Here is a 20,077-nt window from a genome sequence, read left to right as displayed (position 1 = left end):
CTTATGAGGTATCTCGTGTTCTATGCTGCAAATAATCACCCACACGTATGTATGGGTGTATGTACCACACATATATATGTACCTCAAATAAATGAAAGATCAAAAGTCAAATTTATACATCCAAATATTTTCCAGTGTCCACTTTGGGAGGTTCTACATTTATTAGAATTAGTCCCACTATTTGTTCAAATACTTTCAGAAAATATCTTCTGCAACTACCTTCAAGAGAAATTCCAAGAAGCACACATGAAAAATCTGTTTCGTTACTACACCTCAGTTCAACCCCAAACGCTCACACCAGAAGGAGTAGGCTTTGAAAACTCTTAAATACAGGACAATCCTAATGACTCCGTCAGGACAGAAAGCCAACTACAGATAATGAAGAGCAACATACTAAATATTCTGGCTCACTGTGACTTCTGAGTGAGACAAATTCCGAGTACGTTAAATATGTTCATCTAGATGTCACGGCAGGTGCTTTCCGCACTGACTGACTTTGTCTGGAAGACTACTCAGGTGGCACTGAGGGAATACTTATGACCACGTCACATCAATCCTCTAGTTCCACAGCAGCGACACGGCTCTGGGGCAGGGGTCCGCGGAAGGGAAGCAAAATTCCTCTATCACTGCATGAAATGAAAGAGGCTAAGGAGGGGGAAACACGGATTGACGCTGGTTGAATGGAAATATTTACACAAAGGTACCACTCTTTTTAATTCCCATATGGTTCACATACTACCAAATACTTCTGTCGTTCATACTGGGCATGTTACTTTTCTCAGTTTCCTAATGGGATTTTTTTTTTTTTTTTAACCTGGATGACTGCCAGGTCACAGTTACCTTACAAATTGAGGCGTTTCTGGCAACGCTCAGGCAATTCTATCACCTTCGAGGGGGCATGTACATAGTGAAAGCAAACAGAATCGGCTATTTAAGGCTGGAAAGCACATCAAAGGCTCCCTCAATCTACCCCTATTCTTTCCAGTGAATATTTATGCCACATGTGTTACAATGCGGTTATTACCAAGGAAACCTTACTACATTTCACACAAGCTCTTCCCAAGAAGTCATTTCTCAGACCGCTGGGGGGGCTCAGTCGGTTTAAACGTCTGACTCTTAGCTCAGCTCAGATCTTGATCTCAAAGTTGTGAGTTCAAGCCCCACAGAGGGCTCTACAGTGGGCATGGAGCCTACTTGGGAAAAATAAATAAATAAATAAAAGTCTTTTCTCTGTAAACCGCTAAAGCATGTTAATGGTTCCTATGGCATGTCTCCTACACTGTGTTCACATATTGGGATTATGTCTGTGCACACACACTTTCTTTATTTGAGTAAGTCAGAAACAGGGACAATATTCATCTTCTAAGAAAATCCTCTAGCTGCTTGATGCAATACCTTGAAAGGGGAAAGCATTCATTTAATGCTTTCTAAATGAACAAAATCAAGGCCACAAGCTAGATGCCAAAATGGAGCAGCTTGAAGAGATCAGAAATATTGACATCAGTACCCTGGAAACTTTTCTGTTTAAAGCCAACAAACCCAAATACAGGCACATGTTATTCTGTTGGTGGCCAACCAGAGCAAGACCTCACCAGGCATCTTCTTACAAAACCTACTATGAGAAATCTGTGACTTCCCCAGTCATGCGTATCCCTGAGAAGGACTTGAAAAGCCTTTCTTTACAAATCAAATGACATTTTTCTCTTAGTTTTTCTATGATGAAAGTTTCCCCTTTGAAGAGGCAAAAACAAGTAGCTGCGAAGTCACGTGATGCCAGTAAGCCGGACACAGAATGTAGGATCAGAAGCAATATGGTATTTTTTTTTCTTTCTTTAAGTAGGCTCCACACCCATCATGAAGCCCAGCGTGGGGCTTGAACTCATGACCCTGAAGTCAAGACCTGAGCTGAGCTGAAACTGAGCCACCCAGCTACCCCGATACACTATTATTCTAAGAGAGCACTGGGTGGTGGCCCTTCCAAGTCTACTGGTAGAAACAGTGGGTATAGCCATGCCTGTGTTTCTAACAGCACGCACTATCTTCACTCTCACAAAAGATAATCAGCTTTTAAACTGAAACATGGAGAGCCATGTGAGGTAAACCCTGTAAAAACAGCACACTCATTGGAGACTTCCTCCCTCCAGGGCGTGCATAGGAACCTGGAGTGAAGAAGTGCCATCGACCTCACTGAGAGAGGTTTTGCAGCTCTACTTCAACGCTCACCACCCTGTACCCTACCTACTGGTTTGATAACGGTCTCTCCTTGCTGGACAGCGGTCTCTGAAGCAGGCTGACTGGTCTTCACTGTAGCAGACCTGAGGCCCAGCACCAAGTTCAGCAGGCACACGCTGAAACAAACACTGGGTAAATCAGCGTACCCCCTTCCCATAAATAACACATGGCATGGTAACTGACCACGGTGGCTTGACAGAACCGGTCATTTCTTCCAAGACCATCTCAACCATCACCTGCCTAAAATCATTCATTCCTAGTCTTAAGCGTGGGTCTGATAATTCTTAGGTTAAAATGGGTTTAGAATTCTACCAAACGCTGATAAAATGCCTATTACATGCTAACCACTCCACTAACTCTGATCTGTACAAATAATTCTTGAGGAGGACATCATTATTCCAAATTTACAGAGGAGGGAACTGAGCCTCTAAACAAATGGATCAAGGCGACAGATCCAGTGGCAGAACTGGGATTAAACTTCGGTTTATTTGGCTCCATAAACTTTCCATCATGCTTGGCTACTATCCTTGACTGTCAAAATAATGAGATAAGAATGAACAGAAGTGAAATGAGGAGTGTACAAAATGGGCCAGCAGAGTGATAAGAATCAGATTTGGTTCTTTTGTCCCAACAGAAGATTAAAAAAAAAGGCACATGCTGTCCTTTCAAAATGTACATATGACCTCTGATCAAGCTGTTCTGTGTGAGAGAAAAAAGTAGATTTTCTAAAAATATTTTATTTATTTATTTGACAGAGAGAAAGAGATCACAAGTAGGCAGAGAGGCAGGCACAGTAGGAGGGAGAGGGGAAAGCAGGCTCCCCGCTGAGCAGAGAACCCGATGTGGGACTCCATCCTAGGACCCTGAGATCATGATCTGAGTCGAAAGCAGAGGCTTAACTCACTGAGCCACCCAGGCCCCCCAAAGAGTAGATTATTAATACAATTTAAGACTCAGCAAAACATCTTGGGAACTCTTCAGGGAAAAAGTGATTAGTTAGGAATCTGGCCACTAAACAGTGTGATTTTAAAAAGTTCCTCACATAACCTGACACACAGAGTCATCCAATCAGTGTTTTTACATGTAACATGGTGTGTCAACTCTACTTCAGTTAAAAAAAAAAGTCCTTCACGATTATCCTTCTGGTCCAACACATAAGATATACCTCCCAATATTTGACGACTCGTCCAAAACTAAGGGCTGGAATTTCAGAGTCCCTAACCATTATAACAAAGGAGAAAACAGGCCAGAGAAATCAGACAACCTGCTCAAGGTCACTTAAAAACCTTGAGTCAGACCATTAAATTACACTTTTACATATATTATCTGAAGATACTTTTACACTAACATTATACTTTTTTAACTTCTGACTTTACAGCCTGAAGCTGTGGTTCCTTGAGGCACTTCTTTTTTGGCAACTACTTGGCTAGAATATTTGCAGAATTCCCTGGAAATACTCCATTTCAGAGGAGACGCAGAGAAAGACTATCTCCAAAAAAATCTGTATGAAAAAGCTGAGGAGTAAGTTTTCCTGTGGTTGAAGTGAGCTCTAGCGCCAGACCTATAAGGGATAATTAGGGAGGCCTGGCTCTTTTAAATGCCAAATACAGGCAGAGAAGACTTACTGGCGTCTTGTAAAGAGGCCAATTTGCCTTTCCCTAGGTGACACGCCACAAAACTATATATGTAAATATGACAGCAGAGACATCGTTAGAAGGACCTTTCTTGAAACTGAAAACTTAAATAAGAGGGTAGGGTGTGGACGCCATTTTGAATATCAGTGTTAAGGCTTGTCCAGTTAGTCACCAAAAAGCCTAAGAGCTGCCATATTTCCCTACGGCCGCTGAGCAAGAAGGCTGTGACCAGCCACACAAAGCAAAAGTTTTTAGCCAGACTCCTCGACTAGAGAAGAAAATGCAAGCTCGCCCCCTTGAGACAAGAGAAAGAAAACACCGTGTTCCATTAGAAGTAACAGAAATACAGAGAGAATTCAAGGAGATTTTAACCGGAAATAGTTCAACACTGCCCTTTCCACAACCCCGAAGAAACAAATACTAATACTGTTGTAAAAATAATGAAGAAGGGAAATTCAGTTAATGTGATGTTTTGCTGCGCAGTTATTAAAAAAGGAAGAACTGTTTGGGTTTGCATTGCTTTCTTGACTGGGGACCGTGTGTTAAATGAAGAGTAGACTTTCCCCGTAACCTAATACTCAACATATGGGATTTTAGAGTTGTGCCTGGGCATATTTGTGCGGGAGTGTTTGGTGGCTAGGACCACAGGCATCCTGACAAGATATACGGGCCTGCTGAATTAACTGTTCCAAATGGCTAATAAGCTTATGTGATGAGCATTTGGAAAAGTAATTATTACAGAGATACTGCAATGAACAGACACCCCAGGGAAGCAAGTTCCTTCCTAATGAACCTGGCCACATACTGAAGGGTAAAATATCCTAAAAGACATGGAATAGGCTGGTCTGCAGCCCTCGGGCAGGGGAGCAGCAGTCAGAATTCTCTCCTGGGACGCCTGGGTGGCTCAGTTGGTTAAGCAGCTGCCTTCGGCTCAGGTCATGGTCCCAGGGTCCTGGGATCGAGTCCCACATCGGGCTCCTTGCTCAGCGGGGAGCCTGCTTCCCCCTCTGCCTCTGCCTGCCATTCTGTCTGCCTGTGCTCGCTCTCTCTCCCTGTCTCTCTCTGATAAATAAATAAAATCTTTAGGAAAAAAAAAAAAAAGAATTCTCTCCTGATCACCATGGTGCATATTCTCAAAAAGAATGGTCCCAGAAGGCTTTTTATTCCGCACTTAAGTATCCAATGTCATCTCTATACCTAGTCATATCATTCTTTAGGAAATAAGAGGCAGGTCTGGAAAATCTTAGTAATTTCTGCACCAAAAGCCAACTGTTTGAATAAACAGTATCTTGGTGATATTCAGCTGCAGCTAACAGACTGTGATAAGAACATGAGACTTATTTTAAAGTGAATCACTTACGTCCTAAAACGGCCAGAGGAATTTTTCCAACCACCACTGAAAACACAGTAGTATAATGTAGCGGCCTTAGAGTCACCGTACGGGTGAGCACCTTTCTGGGGTAGAATGCAAAAACCCATCCAGGTGAACCAGATTCCTAAAAACTAGAACCTCCCGGTTTGACTTTTCTGGAAACCACAGTAGAGGAGAAACACTATTAAAATAGAAGTTAAGGGGCACCTGGGTGGCTCAGTGGGTTAAAGCCTCTGCCTTCGGCTCAGGCCCCGCATTGGGGCTATCTGCTCAGTGGGGAGCCTGCTTCCTCCTCTCTCTCTCTCTGCCTACTTGTGATCTCTGTCTGTCAAATAAATAAATAAAATCTTAAAAAAAAAAAAAAAAAAGAAGTTAAGTCCTAATCTAGCTTCAAGAGTTGATTAGCTGTGAAGTACGTCCAGTCACGTAACCATCCTGAAACCACCTTCTCCTATAAGGTAAAAATGTTGAGACTGCAGAGACTTTAAGGTCCATTCAAATTCTAAAGGTCCCAGAGGTACAACAAGCTCCACGTCTCCCAACTCAAATCAGTGTCTGATGCCATTCCTGATGCTCTCATGACAGTAACTGAGAAACAAACCGCGTCTGATTTAGGAACCACCGTATGCCACTGGTTACGTAAATAAACAGAGACGGAAGTTGGGGAACTGATTAATAGTAACAGTGGTAGGCCCTGTTCTAAGCGCTTGATAGATATTAACTCACTGAGGGGGAGAAAATGGCAGGCAACAAAAGGTAATCTGAGAACCTTCAAACCCATAATGTAAGAGGGGATAAGGTTGAATATTAAACTGTGACCAGTATTAAAATGCTGGCATACTTAGTAACAAAGCACAACCATTAAGATGCTGATAAAATGACTAATGGGAACAGGTATGTGTGAGTGAATGCCTTGGCCTCCTGAACTGTGAATAATCTTCAACCCAGGGGAGAAGTTATCTCTTTGGACCACCTATGGTCTACTGAGAAACCTGCGGCATCTAACACATACCTGTGTTTCTCAGAGAATATGCGCAAGCATTCATCTTCATACGGAATCCTTTATGAATCATGATTTTAAGCATTACTGACTTTTCAAGTAAGGGTTTGTGTACAGCCCGATGGTCAAGCAGGTAAAGGAATGCAAAATTCCTTAAACACTTGATAGAGCCAGACTCCGCAGAGGGCTGTATGCACTTCCACCCTTAGGTGCTTAGAGAAGGTGACAGAACAGGGAGAGTCCTCTAAGAACTCAGAATGGATTCCTCATTTACATTTACTAGGAAACTGCCATAAATGCACCATGGTTCCAGGTTTTCAAGACAATAACATGAGATACACAACTTCTTTCTGTTTTAAAACTGGAAGAGGATGATTCAGTGAAGCAGTAATTCAATGAAGCAATGACTGGCCTGTTCCCAAGGTCAACACACAGGCTGGGCATGTGTCAGAAAGATAGGATTAAATAATGTTAAACTAATGCCACTCCACCCTCCACTACAGTCACAAGCTCACCCTTTCAGGGTGAAAAGTAACCCTTTTCAGACACAAACACACAGTCCAGGGGGTTAAGGCCAGAAGATAAAGAGAGGTAGGGAAGCCAGGCTCTGGAGAGACAAAGTCAAAAAGCTCATTCAGGAGAGACCCAGAAGCGAACTCTCTGTCTTCCAACGGGTAGTCTAACACCCAGCGTTTCCACCACAAAACAGAACAATGTGGAAAACAAAACAAGTGTACTTGCTCTGTCCTTCATCTGTTGGCACACAAGGATTCTCTAGGCTAGGGGCTCACTGGCTGGTTTTGTGTAGCCCATGAAAAATCCCAAGAGCGGGCTTTACATTTTTAAATGAGCGACAAAAAAAATTGTGCAAAAAGGAATATTTCATGACCCGCATATTATGCGAAGTTCCAAGTTTAGGGTCTATCGACTGAGTTTCACTGCAGCCCGGTCACATTCATGTTTTCATGTAGCCTGTGGCTACGTCCACATAGAGTCGAGCTGGCTAGTCGTGACATAGTCTGTCCCACAGAGCCTTAACATATTCTGTCCTTCACAAAAGTCTGTGGATGTCTTGAAAACCTACACAGTGAATATAGCATACGAAGAGTTCAGCGGGAAAGAAAAAAAGAGAAGCTGAGACCCGGGGAACATCAAAGTGTGTGCTCATGCTTTATCCTTCCAGTTCACAGCAGCTGGGGCCAGTGCCCCAGAGCAACAGGAGGGAGAGGTCAGTGTTCAGATGTCCCATCCGTCCAACGACACTGCGAGCACAAACACGGCCACTTCCTAGACCTGAAGACGCACAAATGTAGGTTTTCTCCGACAAGCGAAGCGGAGGCAGACACAATGCGGAGGGCACCGGTACTTCCCGGCAACAGACAGGTCACAGACACGCAGGAACCTCCTCAGAAGGCCTGCTCACAGAGCCTGCGGCAGGCGGCAGGGTCGCGCCCTGCTGTGCCGGCCTCGGGCTCCCATTCTGGTTGGGTCTGACCTTGGGCCCATCAGGGCCCTCTCTCGAGGGTCTGATTCTTCCACCTGGGACAGGAGACGCTGCCCAACCAGAGGAGCTTTCTCTCTCTCAACTCCTCTAAAACCAGAGGGAAAATGAAAAGAGGAAAGAGAACAAGGAAAGGAGGAACTTAAAAAAAAAAAAAAAAAAAAGTAATGTTCTGTTTTCTTTATAATGGACAAGATAAAACTAGGATAGAGGTAACCCTCCTGGGAAAGCAAAGGGGCTATGGCCAAGCAGCAGGCTCTCTCCAGTGCAAGATGAAGAAACAGGCACTTGAATTCAAGGATGTGAGTTTGTTCCTTCCCTTTTTTAGGGTCTTCTGGAAACAAAGACACACATGTACCCATGCAGGGTGTGTTCGCCTTTCTCTCCCCAGGGACCACAGCAACATTTGTCTAAATGCTGCCTGTGCTACTAGTAGCCGCCCAGGCATTAGTCACCAACATTATCTGTAATGAGGAGCGGCTACAACAGTCCGCACCTCCCTACCGCCGGACTCCAATAAAATGAAGCCTGTTTATCACAGTTCATACACTTGAAAGAGCTTGGTAGGGTACGGTTCCGTTTACCTACCGGGGTAACTTTAAGAAAAAGTACCACGTAGTCCTCTGAAGAGCAAAATCAGGGCCCTGTCAAGTCTAGACAAAGAAGACTGATTTTCTGAGGGGAAATACGATTTAGTCTTAAAACTTGATTTTCAGCTTCCAAAGGGTTATTATTTTTTTTATTAACCAGAAAGGGCTTTAAAGCTTAGAGCACTGTTTCTCTCAACAAGTCTGTTTGTTCCCTTGTTTTAAGTTAACAGCTTTTAAACAAAAAGAATCTCAAGAACCCAAAGAAAAAACATTTTTAAAAACTTACTGAATATTAAATACAGAATTACCAGCGACCGTCTCTGGCCATACAACCCTAAACGGGCCCGATCTCGTCTGATCTCAAAAGCTAAGCCGGGTCTGGTTAGTGCTTGGATGGAAGAATTACCAGTGACCCAGCAAATTCTCTACTGGGTATACAAAAACATACATCCACACAAACTTGTACACAAAGGTTCCCAGCAGTATTACTCAAAACAGCCCAAGAGTAGAAACAAGAAGCTCAAACGTGGCCAGTCCACAGAATGGAGTATTACTTGGCAATGAGAAGAAACAGAATATTAATCAGTGTTACAACATGGTTTGACCTTGAAAGAGTAAGCTAAGTCAGAGAAACTGCTTGTGAAAGACCATGTAGTTATATATGATCCCACTAACTATATGATCCCATGTGACTTTCCAGAAGGGGCAGACGCTAGAGCAGAAGGGAGATGAGGGACACCCGGGAGCCGGACAGTGGGGAGGGATGGGCTGTTAAAGCATAGGAGGTCTCCTTCTGGGATGGCGACAGTGTTCTGAAATCAGACAGGGGTGACCACTGCTCTGAAATCTACTGAAAACGACTAAACTGGCACTTGATACGGGTAGGTCTTACAGTGTGTGAATTATAACTCAATAAAGCTGCTCGAAAAAAACCAGTGTAACTTTTTTGGTCACTAAAAATGATATGTTACACATTTTAGACAGTCATGAATGCTAAATTAAAATCTCATTTTTCCTATCAGTTTCTATATAAAGAAAGAACAGTCAGGTTTAAGGGGTTCCTAGATCCCTTTCTGTGACACGTTAAACACAATGACAAACCCAAGTCTCGTGCTCCCAGGGAATATCTTTTCCATTCCAGTCTCCGAGGGACCCATGCAGAAGGGTTCGTTCCAAACCTGCACTGGGCAGTGCATGTGTGTGTGAAAGCTGAACAGAGCCACAAAGATACATCTCCACACGATGGGTAAAGAGGCAAGGAGGGAAATACTCTCGTTAAAATAAAGTTCCCTAACCAAACCAAAAAAACAAAACAAAACAAAACAAACCAAGGCCATACATCAGACCCATCAGACCAGGCTAAACACATTTTGTGCTCCTGTAGACTTAACTGCCACTTACCGCCTGGGTCGCCAGGCCTTGCTTCACGTCAGGTGCGGCAGCTGCGGCTCCTACGACCACCTCTGCAGAGGCCGAGCTCGCCCTGGCATTACTCAGACAATCCACTTCATCTGCAGCTTTCAAGTCTGGCATTTCTGAAGAGAACAAGGGGGTTACAAAATGCGTCTGAAAAACCAGGGCCTGTGTTTTAGTATTTACACAACACATCCAGGCTTCACATGTTCTGTTTGCTTTTGCTTTTGTGCAAAATGGGAAAAGTATTCATTCACAGCTGGTGTCATTTCGGGCCCTGCGCTGAGCTGTTCCTTCATCACGAGGTCCACATGGTTTTCCCCTCGCCTCCGCACGGGTTTGTAGCTAAGCAGACTGTGCAAGCCAATGTCTGCTGAACTTCCATTTTCACTACTGACTCTTCCTGACAAATCCGTGAGTGTGGTGCTGACTGTGTATGGGAGAGTAAGTTCACAAGCTTTGAGGAAACAGATCAATAGCTGAGCTAGGTGGTCCATCTTGATTATCACCCAAGAAGCCAGAGATGTTTGTATTTGCACAGGACACAGGAAAGATGTGTCTTGAGTGAGATAAAAAACCTTTTTAGAGGAGTCTGACTTTCTTTAAAAACATACTGCACACTCTCATTTAACCATCACTGCAACGGACAAGACTGGAATATTCTACTAAATAATATATTTTCTGTATTTTAATTTTTATTTCTTCCCTAACCAAAACATAATCACAAAGAATTTTCTTTTCTTTTCTTCTTTTTTTTTTATGATTTTTAAGTAATCTCTACACTCAACATGGGGCTTGAACTTACAACCCCCAGATCAAAAGTCATACACTCCACCAACCAAGCTAGCCAGGCACCCCGAGGAATTCCTTTTCTTAACAAAATGTTTTTATATGTTTTCTTTAGAATTATGCTCATTAGACCAAACAGTAGTGGGTTTTGTTACCTGACTGCCATATGGTCAAGCAAATACAGGAAGGAAGTGATAACTTGATGTCTGAGACAAACTGAGCCTTTGACTTTTTTCTTTTTTAAAAGGGGGCTGAGACTGGACGTTTAAAATTCACCTCGATAATACAAATAAAAATAGAACTATCATGTCAATTTTGTGTGGAAATTTTTCTCTGGCCGATTTCAATCTCAACATGCCACTACTCTGGCAGAAAAAAAATGTTCCATACACCAAAGGGCAGAGAAGTTTCTTTCACCAAAGAAGAGAGTTTATTCTACAGCACACTGTGACATGCCCAAAGGTCTCCTTCTGGTTTAGGAAAGCTACAGTCCTACAGATGAGCATTCATAAATTCCCTTATTTATAATTACACAATCTTACTAGCAATTTAAACAAGCTTCCTTGCCCAAAGAACAAAAACCTATGTTACATTTCATAAAATGTAAATAAAGTTAAGAAAAAAACCTAAGCAAGACCCTTAGAGGTACTCACTGATCAAAACATTTCTAAATAAGACTAATTTTTTGGGTTGTTGATGACTTCTATTTTATTTATTTGGGGAAGTGATTTTTGGCACACCCTTATTATCCTATACCCAGCAAGTGAAAATATGTATCTCAGCAGGCAGCAACCAATCACGACCATGAACAGTGGTTACTGAGACACGAGGGGCACCAGCCCCCTCTGCAGCCTGGCCTGGCTGAGTCCCGGAGGACTAACTTCCCAAACCATGGTGATGGATGGTCACGAGGAGTGAAGGGCCGCATCCCCTCCTCATAACGGGCAGTTCTGTGTTTTCTCATGTTAATTTCTATCTGGCAGCATCTACAAACAGAAGCCAGCGCCACGCGGCTCCTTCCAAGTCAGCAGTTACCCGACGTCTCTTCACTCATAAACACTGTGGTTGAATCCATGAATGGAAGGTAAACTTCCCAGAAATTACCCTTTGGCTGAGATCACACTCAGGTGCTTTTTCTATAGGGCAATGTGACCTGGGACTTTCCCCAATTCTGCCTTTTTTTTTTGTTTTTTCTTCTGAAGAAAGCCCCTATTTCTTGGTCACTGGCTACTTCTCTCTGTAACATAAGACCATGAGCACTGAACACATATGACTCTTCTTGGTAGCAGAACCAGTAACTCGCCCACACACATCAATCAAGCCTAAACCCAGAGATACTGAGGAAATTTCATACAACTCATTTTCCTTCCTAAAACCTTAAAAATCTTAAAAATCACTTCATAGCATCTATACCCTAACTACAAACTACCAAAAATCAAAGTCTGAAATTCTCCCCAGTTTCTACCTTTTCTCTCCAGGTATTAGAGACCCAAACTTCACAGAATTTGCACTGCTCGGGTTAAGTTTGGACTACTGAGCCAGAAAGACAAATAATTCCAGCCCATGTGGCCAAAGACACAGCACCCAAATGAACACAGCCAGGCATCAGCTTACAGCCACTCCCATATTTCTGAAATGTCAACCTGCCAGGGCCCCCAAAATAGACTTGTTGTTGTATCTTATTTTAAAAATTAGAGACCTTTTCATTTAAATCCTGAGATAGCACCCAACAAATTTCTAGTACTAACAATCCAAAACACGAATAAAACTAAAAACGCCAAGTCACCAAAAATACTGTAATACCTAAAGCTTCTTAAATTCCTCAACGGGAATAAAAAGATCTTAATTGGTTAAAAACCCTTTATCAGGAGCAGGGGTGGGGGGCGGACCACAAGTTGCTCTTTTTCCTAAGCAACTTCTTTTCTGGTTCTGTTGGTCATTTCTCTACATGCCCCACCCCCACACTTTAAACACATACTACACTTACGGAGATTTTCAAACATGACAAGAGCAGCAAAAACAAACCAACAATAAGAACAATCCAGGCTACTTCTTACCTACACAGGCTGGGGGTGAGCATGGAGACCGGTCCTCTGTCTACACCTGGCAACAGGTGGCGGCATCAAAGTACGAATGGAACAGACCTTTAACGATTCAGGGGTCAATGACACCTTGGACTCCAGCTTCAGCTTCAACCCCCAAGAAGAAGTTTTATTCACGTAGTTTATTTCCCCCAAGCCACAGCGGTTTCTCTTTGCTCTCTCTGGACATGGTTACCCACAGATGGAACAGGCTGCTGTGTGAGCAATCTGCTCTGGGCAGCTGCTTCACCGAGATAAGCAGACACAACGTGTGCGCTGTGACAGCGGCTCAGCAGGCTTGGGCGGACATCCTGCATCCCATCCCCTGCCCTGCACACGGTCCCGGATTCCCAGACTGCTGCCCAAAAGCATCAGGCAATGGAACGGGAAGTCAGCTCCGCGGGCAGGAAAAGGAGGGCGTTCTCTCCTTCCCCTCCCCCGTCCCGCCCCCCCCCTCCCCAATGACCTAATACCACCATTTTGGATGTAGGGTCATTCACGTAGAACGACTCTTACAGCTGTTTCATGAAACCAGCCTGACTCTAAATTTGCTCAGAATACAGACTAGGATGACAGGGAAGGAAAACGTTCTGGGCTTGTAAGCAAAACGTACTTTTTCAACACTGCTTTTCACAGTTCTAGAAAAAAGGACTAAGCCATGTGAATAAAGACATCTGCAAAATTCCTTTATCGTTGTAAAGCACCTGCGATGGAGACCAATTTTCTCAGCTTGCAAAATTGCGACCCCTCTGGTGTGGCAGACAGAGTGTTTACGGGCTTCATCAGGCCTGGAGTCTACAATACAGGAAGCAAAATCTGTCCAACCCTGAGGACGTCCCGCTTCTGACGGTGGTGACTATTAACTTGGCAATTTACCCAATGAATGAAAAGACGCTTCTCAACCACAAAGAGGCCTCCTTTCTATATCGGCATATCTCTGAGGCTCTTAAGAGAGTCTGTCCCTCAAACTGCTACTTCTGTATTCTGCTTTGCTTACCTGTTGTGGGCCCAGACCCTTCAGCGGCCAGAACCATCTTCTCCAGCTTCTTCCTTTCAGCCAACCCCCCTGCAAAGCTGCCAGGGGCTTCCTCGCAGATACTGCCCATGTGTGGGGGCCGCCCAGGCAGGAAAGAGCTCCCTTGGCCTGCAGAAGCACTCTCTGGATGCTCAGTCACTGGGCCTGACTCTGAAGGGCTGGACGGTGACATGTGACCAGTCCCCCGCCCAGTGATCAGGGCTCCCGAGGACTTGACTTGGTCCAGGACGGCCTCCACTATGCGACTCGCAGCCTCCTCAATGGAGCCTGCTCCTTCGGGCAGAGACACGGCACAGGGTAGAGGGGGAGTGCCCCCTGCCCCGCCTGGGGTCGGCTCACCACCGTTTGAGAGTCCGGTGTCGGTGGGGAGCTCTCTGGCAGGTGGCTGCTGGAGGACGTGGCGCGCGTCAGCATCCACCTGTGCCCCGCTGCCATCGGCCGCGCCACCGCTGCGGTCCGCCTCCTTCCAACCCACAGGCACCATCTCGGGAGCGGCGGCGCCCTGCAGGTCCATCACACCTTCATCTGCTGAGGCTCCCGGCAAATCCAGGACCACAGTCTTCTCCTGGCTCAAGGCTTCTGAAATCGGGAGGTCTTGGGCGGTGTGTGATACAGCCTCTCTTCTGGCCCCGACAGTATCTTCTGTGGCATTAACCACAGCAACATCCAACCCCACATTTCCGCTCACCTCACCAGCACGGCTTTTACCTTGGGATTCAGGGTTCTGCACGCCAATATCCAGAGCAGAAGACCGACTGCAAGCCAGAGCCCCAGCCCCCTCTGGTGACACACCTGGCAACGCAGCCGAGCCGCTCTGCTCTGCACCCGAGGCTTCCTGGTGTGGGTCTGCAGCCAGACTTGCTCCCCGTGGCACCAGGCTCTGTGCAGCCCCACCTTCAGTCAGCAGCGAGACTGGCGGGGCCACTTCCGGGTTACACTCAGCTTCTGCGTTCAGGCAGGCCAAGGCTGCGCCCCGGGGACTGCCGCCCTCAAGTGCTCTGTCCTCGGCGCAGACAGCCGAACTCCGCTCTCCGCAGAACCCCAGTGCCTCCTGTCTGGGAGGTGGAGTTCTCTGCTCTTCCTGAAACGCTCCTGAGGAACAAGTGTCTTCCTTAACAGAGGCACAAGTCACTGCTTTATCCCCGCTATCTTGTCCTTGAGCTTCAGAGCTTTCCAGAACCACCAGAGTCTTTCCTACCTCAGTCAGAACAGAATCGGAGGCCACGGTGGCCTTACCGGCACGCAGCAGAGAAGCGTCAGTGCCCCCCTCGAGATCCAGAACTTCGGGGGCTGCTGAAAGGTGGGGAGCCCCCTGTTCCCCACTAAGTCCCATGGGGCTGGTATTACCCATTCTGGGCCGACGATGGAGAGCAGTGGAGGGCACGGGCAGGCCTACAGCACCGTCTTCTGAGGGCTGCTTATGAGGACCGCTCCAATCTCCGCCTGGGCCATCTCCACCATCTGTAGCCGTATGTAGTTCAGAAGTTGCTGTTCCCTTTTCTTTCTGGGAGGGGACAAGAGAAAGTGCGTCATCTTTGGTTACTGATTCACTGCCTGGCCTGCTTGCCAGAGAAGTCTTGTCTGATGTCACGGCCTGGTCTGGCATCAGTTCTTTCCCGGCGTTGGGGACAAGCACCTGCGGCTGCACCTCAAGCATATTTGTTAAAGCTGTTCCGAGGTTCCAATCTTTTCTCTGGCCCTTTTTATCCGAAACTTCAAGAGGACAAAATTCCGCCTGTTCCTGGGTGCCTTTTAGAGGGTCAGGAGTGGCTGTGTGAGCCTGGGGACCTTCAGAGCAGAGGGCCGGGGGGAGATGCTGTGTAGGGTGCAGTCCTGGGGCGGTGCCCTCGGGCTGGGTACCTAGGCCACCACAGCGTTCCACAGCCAGGACGCCCCCAGTAGTCACTGTGCTCTGCCCACGGGCAGGGGTGGCACACGGAGTGTCCCCTCCAGGTGTAGAACAGAGGGGTGATTGGCTGATCTGGCTCTGAATGAGAGATGAATCAGTTTCCGATTTCTCGTTCGGCGCGTCTTTTCGTGGCCCCAGGAAGGTCAGATCGGAGGGGGACGCTGCCTCACTTGTGCCTGCCAAGGGAGCAGAAGGACCGAGACCATCTGAAGTCGGGTCTTCTGCAGCAGCTGGAGCTACCGGGGAGCTCTGACCCACGGGAGCCCCAGCATTCCCTTCACAACTTCTTGAAGCTTCTGTCTCTGCAGATTTCACAGGGGAGGCTTCTCCCTTCCTAGAAGCAAGTAAAGACTCAGCAGGTTCATTAGCACCCAGGGAGCCACTGGCAGAGACGCGGTTGGGAGCAGCGGCTTTATCTGCAGGCTGCCTCGTGACTTTTACGTCAGAGGCTCCGGCTGTGCTGATCGGAGAGTCCTCAAACTTTTCCTTTGTACCTTCCCTTACTTCAAGCACATCCTTCTGGATGGCGGCGCTGACGTCCGGGAGACCACGTTCTGTCTCCCCTGCAGTCCCTGCGACGCTGACTGCCAGTTCGCCTCCAGAGAAGGGCGGAGTGGGAGCGGAGCCCGGTTGCGCGGCCACGTCTCCCTGCAGGACGTGGTCTCCAGTGCTTAGAGACTCCTGGTCTGTGACCGGTGCGGAAGACTTTGTTCCAGTTTCTCCATTTCTGACTTGACCGGATGGAAAGTCTCCGGTGGCCTCTCCTCCACTAGCAGGTATGCTCAGAAGGCGGCTGCTGGGATCAGACACCGCTCCACAGTCCGCAGTAAGTGAGGGCTCCGCCTCGTCCCCTGCTCCCCCCACACCTCCGGTTTCCTTCCTACAGGAACAGTCTGTGTTCTCTTCCGCTGCCACACCTGACAAACTGGAGGAACGTTCAGTCTCCCCCACAGGGCTCCTGTGGCCACACGGACGAGGCTCAGGGTCTTCAGGTAGAGACAAGCGTGGCTGGCTGTCCCCGGGATCCGACGTGCAGCAAAGAAACCGGCCATCTGGATCTCGGGCACTGGGCAGACTTGAAGGATCCTGTGCCGTCACCATTAAGGGCACAGGACTGTCCATCTGCTTAACATTTGTTTTCTAGGAGGAAAGGAAAGACAGTTATAAAAGCTGCCCACGGGAAAAGATGTCACTGACATCTAGAAACAGAACTCCTGCTGGAGAGAACTCACTGCCGCTCCAGCCCTCCCAAGATCACATGAAAAGCTGATCTCAAGAAATACAAATGGATTTTTGCTAGTCCCCGATACCACTTTCTTCTCTTGTAGCTACATATCCACTGGAGTGATAAGACGGTCAAGAATATGGGGGCGCCTGGGTGGCTCAGTGGGTTAAAGCCTCTGCCTTCGGTTCAGGTCATGATCCCAGGGTCCTGGGATCGAGCCCCTATCGGGCTCTCTGCTCAGCAGGAAGCCTGCTTCCTCCTCTGACTGCCTCTCTGCCTACTTGTAATCTCTGTCTTCAAATAAATAAATAAAATCTTAAAAAAAAAGAAATGAGAAGGGTTAGAAAAATTTTGAAAAAAAAAAAAAAAGAATATACAACATGGCTTGTCCTAAATTATGAACTTATTTTAGAAAGGTGACCCTCAAAAACCTTATTTTATAAGGGCACACTGACTATCTTTAGCTGAAGAAGATATTTTTAAAGGGTCTTGAGAGGGGCAGAGGTATGCCTCCATCCCACCTCATGTACATGAATAAAAGGGAGTCCTACCCAGTATGGTAAAGTCTTGTCATTTGCAAACTGTCATTTGAAGCTCCTGAGCCTGAAATTCATACTGAGAATTTACATGGTGTCCTTTATTCCCCCAGACAGGCTCCATTCAATCTAGCTTACCACTTTCCATTACGGGTTCATGATTTCAAGAACAGTGGCACAGCAGATTTGTTTTTGATAAAGGCAGTTCCTCTGCTGCCTAGTACTGAATATGAAATAGGAACATACCAAGCCAGTATGATCCAAGTCCCAATTATTCTTAGTACTGTGGCTTGAGGAAACTGTATGTCATGTCAAAACTGCTTTTTGCAACTTCACAGTATTTTAAGAAACAAACAGATATCACCAGCTATATGGGAGTGGCTGAAAAAACCCACGGCTGGTCAACCTGAGGCCAAGGCCATGCTATTAACTATGAAGACCATGGTAAAGGCTGAAATACAGATTGATGATACACTGGGGGGGGAAAAAAAAAACAGGTAAAACCTAGGGTTAAAATCTAAGGTCATAAGTATGCAAAATTTACATGTACATATAGCAGGGCTAAGGTAAAATGGGGAAAAAAATATACCTCATCTTTACAGTGGGTTTGCTTTTCTATCAAGATCAAAAATTCTTACACTACTCCTATTTGTTCAACAAATAAAAATGACTTTTAAAACATCTGTTTGTTCTTCCCCTTTCTCCGACCTACTGCAATACTCTCCTGCATATCTACCGTGCACTGCTCTTGCTCAATTACGGTTCTCCAACATCAGACTAGTCCCGCCCACCTACCGGCTCTACCGTGAAAGTTTACACATGCAAGTATACAATGTGCTGTGCTCAACTAAAGTCTCCCTACTAAGAGAGAACAAGAAAAATGGACTTTCGCAAAAAGCTTCTGTGCTACGCTCCAAAGAGTGTCCCAGTTTAGCTTGCTCCCATTCCTGTGACAGCGTAACCGTCTCCTAAGATCAGGAAAGCAAATCATTCCATTTAGTAAAGGGCAAACATTACAGAGATTCAGGGAAACGAGTGTTGTTTTAGAAGCTCCTAACACACACGTCCTGTCAAGAGTTTTAACTTCTCAGAGTTTCCTGTCGAGCGTTCCCATATCGTGCAGGAACTCCGGCACCCACAAGGTGGACTACCATTCACCTAGGAAGAGCTCCAAGGGAAAATCAGGCTTCTCGGCAAGCTGTTCAGAGGAAAAGAAAATGACACCTGTCCTGGCACCAACATGACTGGGAAAGGGAAAGGCAGGCACATCACACACGCCTGCTGTGAAGTATCTTGGCCTGCTGGCCTCAAAAATAATGCCTGCTCCCAAAGATGCCTCTGGTACCGCGCTGACCCGAGAGGACCTTAAATGAAATTATTGTCAAGCTTTTTCCAAATCTAATCAGCTCTGAAATAAACTGGGTGGAAAAATTATCTAAACTTAGCCTTTCAGATGTTATGGCCAAGAGACATGTACCCATATGACGTTTATATTATCCATAATAAATGCTACCAGGGAGTCTGTAATGTTTTTACGTCTGGCAACAACTTTATCTTGAAGGCTTGAGTGGATTATAAAATCTTTATTTTTTTAGTGATCTTCTTACCATACAACTATCAATTTAAATATAGTAACATTATCATCACTCATTGAAATAGTTGTGAAAAGGCCTTACTTTTAAGTAAATGTGGTCCTTGTTCTTTAGCAACAATCTCAGAAACTGTTTTGCTCATTTAGCTTTATAAAGCTAAACTGACAAATTAATAAACAGACAAATTTCCTTTTATGCCAGGAAAACGGAGTTCTAGTTGTTGCGTATGCCTGTATCTGCAGTGTGTATGAGTATCTTTCCCTAGTTCAAAGGCCTGGCCAAAAAAAGAGAAGAAAAGGAAAATTCCCAGTCCCCTGTTGCTGTTTTGTATGTTTAAGCAGTAATATCTAATGCTGCTAAAACTGCTTTAGGTTTCACAATCTCTGAGGAAAGCATTTCTGTGTTCTAATTCTAGGAAGGTTCAGTGGGGGAAAGTGTGAGGGCATCAAAGCCTGAAAATGGACTTTTTCTTCCTTACCATTAGCTGCTGTTGGATGTTCATAAGTTTAAAAATATGTCCAGTGCAACTGTCTCCAGGAAATGGGACTTCATGACATGTTTCGGATTCAGAGGTTAAGGTATAGACGTCCAACTCGCGATGATGCCTCACAGAGCAGTTTCCATACGGGATTTCGTAGGATAAACTGCTCCAGGAGTCTGGCTCCCCAGCATTCTCCCTGCAAGCAAGCAGCTCTGGTTAGACCACCTGTGCTCTGCTCCCTCACCCGGGGCACAGCTCCTCCTCTCAGCCTCCCCCACAGGGCCGTGCAGCAGAGATCTGGTTTCTACAGCTCCCCAGAGAGCCAGGCGTGTAACTCACTGCACCATCCGCCTCCTAAGAGGTCACAGATGGATTAAACGAAAACTGCAGGATTCCTCCCTAAGAACGTTCTTTTGATTAAGATAAAAAGAGAGGTCTGGGACTTTAAAATAGTTAACATTATGCAAATAAAATAATTAACATTATGCTAACAACCAACTAATGAGGAAATGTAAGGAGGATGGTCTTAGCCTGGTTTTTGATAGAAGAAAGGCTTATATTAAGCATTTCTCTTACACTGGGTTGCACCATATGCTGACTGCAGTTGATTCTACTGGGAAGGGCAGAAGAAAGCACTATAACCCATGAACGGGCACTCCAACTTTCATGAGCAGCTCTCAAAGTCA

At 45.8% G+C, this 20,077-nt stretch overlaps 1 protein-coding gene across 7 annotated transcripts in view; it reads right to left on the bottom strand.

The window, feature by feature from the left end:
* AKAP13 (A-kinase anchoring protein 13) overlaps positions 1 to 20,077 on the bottom strand; it is a 322,456-nt gene that overhangs the window by 138,138 nt on the left and 164,241 nt on the right. For all 7 annotated transcript variants that reach the window (XM_044231511.1, XM_044231512.1, XM_044231515.1 and 4 more), the window contains exons 6-8: positions 19,389 to 19,587; positions 13,610 to 16,697; positions 9,731 to 9,864 (exon numbers count right to left, since the gene is read on the bottom strand). In XM_044231511.1, the coding sequence (XP_044087446.1) occupies positions 9,731 to 9,864; positions 13,610 to 16,697; positions 19,389 to 19,587 (3,421 nt within the window). The remainder of the gene's footprint in view (positions 1 to 9,730; positions 9,865 to 13,609; positions 16,698 to 19,388; positions 19,588 to 20,077) is intronic.

Source organism: Neovison vison, chromosome 13, assembly GCF_020171115.1.
Source record: "Neovison vison isolate M4711 chromosome 13, ASM_NN_V1, whole genome shotgun sequence".
Taxonomy (NCBI): Eukaryota; Metazoa; Chordata; class Mammalia; order Carnivora; family Mustelidae; genus Neogale; species Neogale vison.
Note: the sequence above shows the minus strand (reverse complement) of the source record. Positions and strands in the feature narration are given on the sequence as shown.